At 44.6% G+C, this 12,216-nt stretch overlaps 1 protein-coding gene and 1 long non-coding RNA gene across 2 annotated transcripts in view; one reads left to right on the top strand and one right to left on the bottom strand.

Moving 5' to 3' along the window:
* The window catches only part of LOC125940585 (uncharacterized), a 53,872-nt gene extending 45,353 nt beyond the window's left edge, over positions 1-8,519 (bottom strand). The window contains exons 1-3 of the long non-coding RNA XR_007463772.1: positions 8,473-8,519; positions 6,260-6,318; positions 1,460-1,719 (exon numbers count right to left, since the gene is read on the bottom strand). This is a non-coding gene — a long non-coding RNA (uncharacterized LOC125940585). The remainder of the gene's footprint in view (positions 1-1,459; positions 1,720-6,259; positions 6,319-8,472) is intronic.
* Positions 8,520-8,729: 210 nt separating this feature from the next.
* On the top strand, positions 8,730-10,304 carry LOC119431633 (major centromere autoantigen B). The gene has a single exon (XM_037699113.1). The coding sequence runs from the start codon at positions 8,730-8,732 to the stop codon at positions 10,302-10,304; it is 1,575 nt and encodes a 524-aa protein (XP_037555041.1).
* The last annotated feature ends 1,912 nt before the right edge of the window (positions 10,305-12,216 follow it).

Genomic DNA, 12,216 nt, shown 5'->3' with positions numbered 1-12,216 from the left:
CATGTACACATGAGAGATCAAGACTGATGTTAGGGTCCGCCTAAAATAACGGCCTATTTTCCTTCTAATGAGAATTTGTGCAATGCGTCGCCTAAAGCTAAACTGAATTCAGTAACTGATGTTGACGGTGATCGATAAATACAGGCAACAACTAAATCCTTATTATGATGGGAAAAATGAGGTTCATGAAGTTCAATCTATAAGGATTCACATTTAGTAAGATTTAACGCTAAGTCGAATCGTATGTGATATTGAAGGCACATTGATATGAACACAGCTGCACCACTATGAGCACTTTTATTTCGATGACAATATTCCGAAAATATAAAGGAAACCTGTACAAATCCCTGTCACTTTCACATAACCATGTTTCGGCAACAGATGACTGAAAATGGTGACCAATGTATGGTAAAAATTTAGTGATGTCATCTGCATTTCTTTAAACTACATGCACTGAAATGAATAAACGACCTGGAAGGTAGAGAGAACTGCATTGCAAGATCAGTAGGCAAAAAATAGAACATTTAAAAACAGGCAAAAAAAATGCACGTGGGGAACCAGAAGGATTAGAAGAAAATGGAAAGAGCAAATTCAAACTGGATACGGAAAACACGGCTGTCCGCCGACAGTTCTCGGTCCAGAGAAACGGCCATTGCTTTTCTTCTTTAATGCAAGGGCCTTAGCGAAGAGCCTTTTGCTATTCTAAGAAAGGTGCTTGTTGCCGGAGACTGCTTGTGTGTTTACTCCAGAAAGACCTAAGCTACAGGAGTTGAGGCGAGCCTTATGTGCTTTCTTAACGAACTCATTCTTTTTTGTATGAGAACACAAACGAGCTAAAATGTTCTGATGGCCTGATTTCGTAGTACACGGTGAATGATATTGAGGTGAGATGCTGTCACCGCACACTTAGCTTTCTCGCCAATTAGCTACCACCATGGCAGCACAAGCGTCCCCTCGTGTAACGGGAACTCCTCTGATCTTGACATTGTTTTACATACTATGTTGCTCAAGGCCAGCCACTTTCTTTTTCGAGTGTTTTGTTTTTAGACTTCAAAGCTTTGTCAGTGGTGCAAAGCTCATGTTGCTGAATATGTACCTCCTCAACAATTGGACAAATAAAGTTTATTCATATCCTATCCTTTAAGGCTTGTATCCATGCCTGCAACTTCGAATGTGATTTCACTGAAATCAAACCCGGAGTCATGAAGCTTCAAACTGACATTTACAACAATCCTGTCAACAGGTTCTGTCATTCTGTGCTCGAACCTTGCCTCGAGATCATTACCTTTTTAGTCAATTCGGCATTTGTAGGCATCGCACAGTTGCAGGCCAGAAGTACCAGGAAAACACAGTGATAAGCACGAAGTACAGCAGCAATGTACAGCAGCAGCTGCTGGCGCTTTAAAATAAAATAAAGACAGCACTAACTATGCGAAGTAGTATTATTGAAGTGACTGACCTGTAGAATGCAGGAATAATATCCAGTATTGTGCTGGCTTCCGCAACCATTGCTGCTATGATCCCAGCACTCCAACAAAGACTGCTTTTAAAAAGGTGTTGAGCTGTGCAGGAGCAGGCTGATGAGACGACAACACGAGTGCCATGGACGGTCGACTAGGCACGCTTGATGGCGACCAGGATAACAGATCCCCGCTGGCATGTGGATGAAATGGCATCCGGTGTAGCAGCCACTTGTCGCTGTCCGGCAGTTGCTGGATCCTGCAGTGACCGAACCAGTTGTAGAATCAACTAGTAGACAACCTTGAATTGAAAGTCCTCTCTCAAGCTGTCGAAGTATTTTGGGATGCATTGCTGTTTGTTCTTGACTGCCAGACTTGGTGAAACTTCGTGCATCACTGTGACCGACATTTCAATCGGAAAGACCTATAAGGCCTGTGAACACAGGGATATTAGATACAACAATGATGCCACAAACACATGCACAAAGTGAATGGCAGGAGCACAGTACAATCTGTGGCTGGTGTTGTATTCAAAGCATCACTGAAAACTGTGATAATAGGTATAGACGTTGCCGCACCGTGTTCAGAGAGTTTTACCCAGCCCCACCTATCTCTTGCGTATGCGCGTAGGGTTACCAACTGTCCCAAATTTAGCAAGACGGCCCCGACTCTTAAATAAATGTCCCATGTCCCGACTTGACTCAGTCGGGACGGTCAAACGTCAAGACTCTTGTTTTTATTTCCTAACTTATAACCAGATTTCCTTTTTATATAGCCTGACAGCTTGCTTGCACAATAATCTTTCTTGTGTTCTCCTGCAGCGTCATAAACAAAAAGGCAGTCGCGTTTTTGTCGTAGTTCTAGTTATGTTGTATGCCCTGACCTTTCACAGTCCCTCTATCTCTATATTGGTAGTCATGTTAGGCAACTACACTGCGCCTTTCTTGTTGTGAATCGTGACACGGTAGGACTAACAAAATTTGTTCAACCTTGTTGCACATACAGATTGGTGGCTCCTGGCACTTACAGGGTTGGTCAATACCAGCTGCCACCTTCCCCTCAAATTTGCTGGAACATTGCCCACTATTTTATTGACTGTGAATATCGTCATATTTGTCGATGGAAAGAAAAAAGGCAGCAGGAATAAAGCAATGTTAATGTGCTACTTGTTCTCTATTTATACCTGCAGCCATACCTGAAGTCTTTTCTGGCCAGGAAAAAATTTTTTTTTCTGCCGAAACAGAGGCAAAAAAAAAAAAAAAAAACATGATGTCTTTGAGAGCTAGCAGGTTGTTCCAGCAAACACAAAAGCCCAGTTTACTTTTTAAAGTACACCTGCACTCATTTTCTTGTAACACTACAAAATTCTACAGTATATGCAACGTCATGTTTTCATCATTTACGGCATTCTTTTCTAAAGCTTATACATGAAAACAAGTTTCCAGAAGCAAATACAAGGAGGGATAAACAATAATTAGGGTGCACGTGCAGCAGTGCCTGCTGTGTTCACAACTTTATGCACTTTGGCTATGAATAAATGAAAGACATCAAAATAGGCAAGAAGCTGCAATGCGGTCAATTGGCAAGGCCCTTTATAGCAAAACAGCATTTAATAAGTAAAACAACATGCTGTTTTTTAATTTATTTAAAAATAAAAGTGCTCCTGTACTTTAGAAAGCACAGGGCACTAATGGAGTAATGCTGTACATGGACGGTTGGCTGCAGTTGTAATCCAACTACACACACGAAATCTAGCGTCGAAATTGCCGACATTCTTTCCTGGTTTTATCTGTCGTCACACGTGATGCGGCAATGCTTCATGTGACAATGACGGTAAAAGAAACAGGGAGGGAAAGCCGCCTGTTGAATCTACAGAAACAGGACTCATATTCACAAAAAATCTCTCATGCTACAAAATTGTTAGTGATAGAAACCGGTTCGAACTGCTAAGCTCTTGCTCCAGACATGAAGCTGAACCCAAACCGAACCCAAAGACTTTTCAGTTTGACAACCAGGAAGCTACCCCCGCTATTAGCACATTCTGTGGTACTGCCCCTAGCCTGTCAAACCATGTTCCCTTCTTATCTCTTCAGCTCTTTGCCCTGCTGGCTGCATGGCTTGTACAAGCTGCCTCCTTGATGCAACAAGGGAGGCTACTCAAGTTCATCAGTGCACTGAACTGCACCAGAGAGGGCCTGGATTAAGGGCCCTCTGCTGACTTCATCCTTGAATTTAGATGAAGTGTGTGTGCACATACGTCTATATACATCTCCCAAAATAATTTTGGCAACTACTTTTATGAGCACATACAGAGTATCTTAAATATTGACATTGCAATCACTCTAAGAGCTAGCTTTTGCAAATTTATGACATGTGTCCGCCGAATTTTATTATTTTTTTTACAATTGTAACGAGCACAGCAAGTTCCATCGAAGTGTTTGTTAAAAAAAAACGAATGGGTCGCTGCGCTAGTCGATCGTATTCACCAGTTTAAGTGAGCGCACATTTAAAAAAAGACAGAGGGCAGGTGCTAGTCCAGACAACATTAATCGCGGAAATTACGCACATTAAGAAACAAAAAGGGCTTGTGCAGTGTTTTTAGCAACCTTCTTGTTTCTTTATAAGATTGCTACCTGCCATGAATAAAATTCAGTTGCAATGTTAGCGCATGTGCTGCATCTTTCTTTTCACCTTAGTTCAATGTGTGCGCTTATTTAAACCTGCAAACATGAAGTGTTCGTAAACACATCAACTCGCACCCAAGGATAATGACGAAGTGGCAGGTACTTGAAACAACACCTAATCATACAGGGACGTGCGTCTTTCTCTTGAAATCCTAGAGAAATGGTTCCGCGCTTACTGCTGCTTTGTTCTTAGTGAAACTTTGTAGATAGATTGTCGTTTACGGTACGGACAATTCAGTGCAACATTTGGCACGGTTCCCTGCCGGGCTTCTTAGAAAGAAATTTGAATTCGTCTACGGAGCGGGGAGGACAACGCGGCAACGCTCCTAAAACAGCTGCTTTTTGCAGCGACCGAAAGGGGGCGACACAACTCTATGCAATCTAAGCGGAGTTGCCGCAGGATGAAGTAGACAGAAAACGGGAAAAATACCGGGAGAAAAAATATGTGGTTCAAACACTGGTTCAAGCAAAGATAAAACGTGAAACTGCGCATTGGTTGTCAGAAGTACATGAGAAAAAAAGCCACACCTAGAACATTTTGGAACCACATTGACTTAATTAGGCAGGAAGTCTGGGACAATACAACAAGATATCCTAGACGAAGATGGAAACAAAGTGAAAGGGGATGTAGCACTAAATTATGTCCCAAAAATAACAGCGAATCGTTTCCAGGCAATGACGAGGTGGATCCTGAGAAAAAAAAAAAGACCACGAACGAGAACTAGATGAAAAAGGAGCTAGTGGTGAGAAATTTCAACTAGGAAAATGCAAAGAAATATTTCCTAAGCGCACAGCCATAGGGTTATAGTAGGTTCCTGTTAGGCTGATCAATGAACTAGGACCAAAACGTAAGGAAGCTCTATTGAAAGCAGTAGAAAAAAGCTTACAAGGCAGGCGTATACCAGACAGTGGGCCACAAAATATGTTTCGTTTAACTTACAAAGGCAAGAGGGAAAAGAGAACTCACTCATATAGACTGCAGGCCCTTACATTGGTAATAAACAGGTTATCAATGCAGTCGATTAAATTAAAACTGCAAACATGTTCAGAGCATATGGCATATTGGGAGAACTTCCGAATGGCTTCAGAATTGGTTGGGGTCTAGATGATAACTAATTTGTTCTCAGTGTATTGAAATATACAGAGAAGAAAGGAGACCGTAATATGTGGCTTTTTAAACATTACCGAAGCGCATCACAACTTGAACCGCAACATTTTGTGGGATAATCTGGAAGGCGAAGGCTTAGGCAACGACTGCATACAAATTTTGAGGGAGATTTATCTAGAAGATACCTTTTGCATTGAATGGAAATGGATGAGGAGCGATTAGAAAGTTGATATCTCCAAAGGACTAAGACAACTGACCTTTATCCCTGCTGATGTTTATGACGTACATGGTAAGGATGGAAAGGGCGCTAGAAGGAAACAATATTGGGTTTAATCTCTTATACAAACAGGTGGGCACGATAGTAGAGCAGCAGCTCCCAGGTTTGTTTTGTGCACACAACATTGTGTTGCTTGCCAACAGTCAAAGCGATATGCAACATCTGGCTAATATATGTGGACAGGAAAGTGAGAAATTAGGATTGAAATTTAGTGTTACAAAATCGGGCCTTATGGTATTAAATGAAAACAGTGCGCAGACAGTGTCAATACAGGGCAAAGAAATACCTCGGGTAAAAGAATACTAATACCTTGGTGTATGGATAAATGAGGGCAATAGATACAAAGAACCACAGAAAAAAACAATAACAAAGGGGAAGAGAAATGCAACCATAATGAGACACAGAGCGCTATGGGGATACAATAGGTACAAGGTGCGCCGGGGTATGTGGAAAGGTGTAATGGATTCAGGACTTAAATTTAGAAATGCGGTTGTTTGATTGAAGTCAGATGTAGAATCAGGACTCGATGGAGACCAAAGGTTAGCTATAAGTAACTAACTAAGAGGTAAAAACGAAATCAGTAAAGAAGCAATTTAAAAGGGAAGCTCTTTACTTTTCAAAGCAACATCCCGATGCCTTAGAACGTGTAGTTATAGAGCGAGGTACACCCAGGAAGAAAAAGCATGTGCTTGCTGTGGTAAAGTTAAGGAAACAATGGAACATGTTTTACTGGAATGTGAAGATATCTACCCAGCTGTCGGTTTAGGCTCTGCTGGCCTCCTTGAAGCCCTTGAGTTCAGGGATAGCAGGGGAAAGTAAACATGTCCAAAAAGAGATTAATAAGAGGCGGCTTGAGGTTTGGTGGCAGAAAAGTAGGGAGACCACAAACAAAGTTTGCAAGAATGGTTCAGAAAGATTTATGCTGGGATTCATTGACTGTAAAAAAAAAATTAAAAGAGAACAGGCAAGACATTAGGCAAAATAAGAAAAAGAGCTTAGTGGCTCATCCAACCTCCCCTTTTCAAATGGGGACCATATATATATCCATACATCCAATTTTAATGTTGGCTAAAGTAATGCGTGCGCTGGCTTGGCAGCCGCTATCTTCATCATCATTTGCCCTGGGCCCATGATGGGGCATTACATAGGGGGGGAGGGGGGGGGGGAACAAATGGTAACCACTGGTCACAAAGATGAAACACAGTAATACAGATTGCAAAAACAGGTGAAGACAGTAAACACATGAAAATGAAAAAGCCTATAAAAAGGGCTGACTACTGGGGCTGTGGACAACACAGGTGAATTTGTTTCATTGACGATACCGTCAGGAAGTACATTCCAATCCGATATGGCAGTCGGCAGAAATGACTTATTGAAAGCGTTAGTTGAACCATGAATGCGTTGAACACTGTGACAATTAAACAGACGTCGTGATGATCTCATGGGCGGCAGAATTAGGCTCTCACGTAAATGAGGAAAATTATAATATAGCTTAAGAAACAGGCAAAGACTTGCTATCTTACGAGGGGAATCACTCGAAGCTTTGGTGTTAGCAACGCTCAACCGAGAATCATATTTGGATGTTATAAAAAGAGAAGCTCGATTTTGTATTGCCTCTAACGCTTGGATTAGGTACTATTGATGGGGGTTCCAGATAGGGGATGCGTATTCAAGTTTGGTACGGATGAAAGTTTCGTATGCAATTAGTCTAACCGTGGGCGAAGCAAAGGTAAGTGATTGTCTGGTGAAACCCAGTAATTTAGAAACGCTTGCAGAAAGCGATGTGATGTGCTTTGACCAGCTTAGATAGCTTGTTATTTCTATGCCTAGATACCTACAAGATTCCACTTGTGATAGCGCGGTAGTATTTAGCGTGTATGAGAAGTGTAGGTTAGATCTTTTACGAGACATATGCATAAACTTACATTTTGATACATTTAACTGCATGAGCCAGGTCGAACACTAATTTTGGATTAAGGTTAAATTATCCTGCAGCAACGACTGATCGTTAATAGTAGAGATACGTTGGTAGAGAACGCAATCATCCGCAAACAGACGAATGGATGATGAAATTTCAACAGTAAGGTCATTGATAAAGATTAGGAACAGAAGTGGGCCAACAACAGAGCCCTGAGTGACTCGGGAGATCACGTTAGTAGAGGCAGAAGGATGACTTTCGATGACGGTGTACTGCGAACGATTAGTTAAAATGCAGTTCCCCGTCAACGGAAGCAACATTGATTTCTTTTTTCTTAAAATTCAGGCAAGCAACTGTGCAAATATTACATTGAACAATGCAAACCATACAATGCGATTTCTCTGCAAAATTTCAAGAAGGGCAGCGGTAAGCGCAAAATCATCTTTATACGCTTGTAAGAGAAAAATGCGCGTCCCTGTATATAAAAGGCAACGATTCGTTCTTTCGGTCCCGATTTGATCGGCGCACTTTCATTGTACTAGCGCCTGTCAAATAATTTTTAGTCTTTGTTGCAAGTTTACTTTGTCCCAACGCGTCGAAACAGCGCCCTAAACACTTGGTTGATTCTGCAGTTTTACGTGCCAAAACCAGTTCTGATTGTGAGGCACGCAGTAGTGGAGGGCTCCGGAATAATTTTGACCACCTGGGGTTCTTTAACGTGCACTACAACGCAAGCACACGGGCGTTTTTCCGACACCCGTGTGGCACAGAAACTGCTGCCAGGGCCAGATAGTCAACAAGCGTTAAGACGAGAATGTGAGCGGTAGCCGACACACTGCGCTTGCGAACAGCTGAAACACGGCACGCACACTGACTGTACCAGAATTATGAAACAGACCTTTTCAGTGGCTATCCTCGCCTGCAACAACTACAGCAATAAAAGGCCACGGCACAATTGCTCGCAAACATCGCGCACTATACGAATAGGCTGAAACAATCGTAGGTTTTTAAAGAGAGGCCACCACCATGCAATTTTCCACGAGCGTAGTATGAGCAACAAACCACCGAAACTGAATCCATGAAGTGAATGAGCGAACGGCCAAAACTTGGCCATGACTTGGCTGAAAACAGACACTGTAATCCAATGACAAATATAAAGAAGTTGAAACCAATCCGAGGCAATCCATTAGACGAAGCCAACAAGGGGCTGCGAAAACGTTCTTGCGCGCGTTTTGGGAAGTTCGCTATCACAACCGACTTCGGTCGACGCAACGGATCCACAATGTCGCGCAAGCGACGCTCCCTGACCCTCGACGAAAAGCTCAAGATACTAAAGTTCGTCGATGAGAACCCGACAGCCAAGCGCAAGGTACTCGCCCGGCAACTCGACATCCCCATATCGACACTGGTCACCCTCGTCGGAAGGCGGGAGAGCATCGAGGCCAATGTCCAGCGCTTCGATCCTTCGTGCCGCACGACAAGGTCGGGCCGACACAAGAAGCTCGACGACTTCATGTTTTCCTGGATGAGTGACTCAGAAGCGAGACCCAGCCTCGAAGAAATGCGAGAGATGGCCGAAGCGGTGGCAAGCAGCATGGGCATCGACGGCTTCACGGCCAGTACTGGCTGGCTGAGTCGCTTCAGAAAGCGCCACGGCTTTGCGCGTTGCAAAAAGCGACCGCCCGCCCAGCGTCGTGACCCTTCCTCTACCGAAAGGCGCACGGGTGAACCAGACGACCTCGTCGCGTTTCTCCAGGTCAGAGAGCAGTACCACCCGCGCAACGTCTATGTCGTCGGCTGGTCGCAACTCTACTATGCACTCCTGCCTTCAGACCTTGCGCAGCCGGATGCGGGCGACGAGCTGCTGGGTCTCGACACGTTCCACGCGACAGTTCCGCGCCGTGAGCCGCGAGTAGGCGTCATTCTGGGCGTGAACGAAGACTGCACTGACAGACTAGCACCGTGGGTCGTCGGTCGTCGCTGGAATCCCAGGAACCTGCGAGGCATTTGCAACCCGCCCTGCAATTACTTTGCCAGTGCGGAGGATGTGTCGCGATGCCCCATCGACGCGTTGGAGCAGTACCTAGTCAGCGTCGACAGCCGCATGCGGGCCGAGAAACGCGTCGTCGCCGTCTTCCTGGCCCAGGACCTGGCCGAAGCGGCCGCCGCCAAGTGCGACTTCACGAACATTCGCCTGTACTCCCTCGCCCGCGGAGTCTTGGCTACCAACGACCAGAATCCGCTGCACGTTGGAATACTGAGGTGTTTCAAGGACCTTTACCGAACGTTCCTGCTCAAGAGGCTGACCATACTGGCCGATCAGCCGGAGGAAGCGAGGCCCACGCTCCTTGTCGCCATGTCGCTTGTTGCAACTTCCTGGGACTCCCTCGAGCAAGATGTCGTTCGAGCCGCTTTCAAGGCTTGTGGGTTTCGAGGGTGCATTCTGTCGCACTTGGCCGCTGGGGAACCGGTAAAAGATGAGGCGATGGCCGATGCAACGGACGCTGACAGCGGGCCGTCGGATAACTATGTCCAAGCGGATGAGGAGCTTGTGTTTGATGAGCTAGTAGTCAAAAGCGAGCCGTGTGAAGCTACGGATGTCCAGGCAGATGAAAAGCCTTTGTATGTTGAGGTGCAAGTGAAAATCGAGCCTGCTGAAGCTGTGGACGAGACCTCTGCCTCAGATGAGCCACTGGTTGGCGATGAAGGCCAAACACAACGGGTTGTCACAGAGCGCGATGCTCTGAAAGCGCTCGACACTATCCGCCTTTTTCTCTGCCATAACGAGTGTGATGAACAGACACTGAAAGCATATCGTGCTCTAGAGAGCAGATTCTACAACACTCTTTTCAAGTGAGTGTTGAGCAGCAAAAAGCTGAAACGTTGCATTTGTCAAAATGCAAGTTGCGAATGAAGGACAGCATCATCCTAAGCCATGTTAATGGAACTTCCGAGCTCTCATAGTTTAGAGCAAGTTGTTTTGATATGTAAGGAGTTTCAAAATAATAAAATAAATATCTTAGGTCACAAAGTTGCTCAAAAAATATTTGTTTCTTTGAGCATGGCTATTTGCAGTTATCACAGAAGCTGCGGTGGGTTGTAGGGCTTGATGTAGATATTGTAGTGCATGCACTTCTCAAAGTTCATGTTTAGAGACAAAAATTTGCAGCATTAAGCATGTGGGCGCACGGTAGTGCTGCTAAAGAAATCTCTAGTAGCTGATATCTTTCTGGCGTTTCATCTCGACAACAATAACTGCTATAGCTAAACTTGTGCCTAGGCAAACTGATACATGTTTATGACAGCCTGAAGGGCACGAAGACATGCAATGTATATGTATGTATGCTTTATTTCCGCAAAACAATACAAATTGTGGAACGAAAGTGGGAAAAAAAAAAGCTCGCACTAGGTCACGTGCACTAGTCCACAGGTTTAGTTGCCCAAATGGCTGTCTTAACGTGTGGATGCACACAAAAGAATGCATGCACTAACTAGGCCACACGTTTAGTAAGCCAGATGGCTGTGACGTGACGTGTACAATGACACACACACCAGGCACACATTTAGGATACCTGCCAAGTCTCACAGATTTGGACCATTTCGTCCAGTTGTACGGTTGACAGGAAAAATCTGGAAATTGCTGTTGTGTCCCGTTACCGCATCCAGCGCTTTGTCAGGCCACATGGGCAAAAAAAAATCCAACCCAATCTAATCCATCATCACATCCATCATTTGCATCATACTGCAGGCCACACGGCCTGCAGTATGATGTAAATAAATAAAAATAAAATAAATAATCCAGTTTGGAGTTCATCGCGAAGAACATTGTTAAGAAAGTAGTAGGGAAACCCTATACATGCGCTATTTCGTTAACCGCAGAGCCGCTCCTTATGCTGACAGGGCTGTTGGGTGCCCTAGTGGTCCTAGTCTCATTAAGCTAGCCAGCGAAAGCCGCCTTCTGCAACTAGCAACACTAGACTCTCCATCGTTCTCCTCGGCGTCAGCCGCTCTCGCATTATGTAGGCCTACAGTCAGTCATGGGTTTAAAAGCAAGGATCGCTAGTGCAAAAAAGTATCTTCAAGTATATTGAATGAAGTGCTCAGCTGAAGCGACACTGGGTAATTTGTTGATACCACAGAGCAGTGCAGAGTGCGAGCGGCAACTTGACATAGTAAAAAATACGAGGACGCAGTGCCACTCGTCCGAGACGCTGGGAAACGTCAACCTCGCATTTTCTTACAATCATTATCTGAAGAATTTCTCAACACCCGCCGTGGTTGCTTAGTGGCTTCGGCATTGCGCTGCTAAGCACGAGTTTGCGGGATCAAATCTTGGCCGTGGCGGCTGCATTTTATTGGGGGCGAAATGCAAAAACGCCCCTGTGCCGTTTATGGGGTGCACGTTAAAGAACCCCAGGTGGTCAAAATTAAGCTGGTGTACCCCACTACGGGCATGCCTCATAATCAGATGGTGGTTGTAGGACGGTAAGACCCGAGAATTTAATTAAATTTTATGTAATTCTTGAAGGCAAAATTAGCAACAACAAAATGCTTGCAAAACTGAGACCTTGATGTTCATATGGTCATTTGTATATGTGTAAGTAAACTTGTAATGAAGTTTGGCTGAGAGTACTTGAAAATATCGACATGGGGGGGGGGGCGGTTGGTGTAACCGACTCAACCCCCCCCCCTGGTCGGAAGATCTCCCGGATTTAGTTTCTCCGAACTTGGCCGGTCTGCCTTTAGTCAACCAGGACCGTGGAGCCGCC

This window comes from Dermacentor silvarum, chromosome 10 (assembly GCF_013339745.2).
Source record: "Dermacentor silvarum isolate Dsil-2018 chromosome 10, BIME_Dsil_1.4, whole genome shotgun sequence".
NCBI lineage: Eukaryota > Metazoa > Arthropoda > Arachnida > Ixodida > Ixodidae > Dermacentor > Dermacentor silvarum.
Note: the sequence above shows the minus strand (reverse complement) of the source record. Positions and strands in the feature narration are given on the sequence as shown.

Excerpts from the sequence above, each read along its gene's own strand:
- LOC119431633 (XM_037699113.1), top strand. The coding sequence starts at position 8,730 with ATGTCGCGCAAGCGACGCTCCCTGACCCTCGACGAAAAGCTCAAGATA.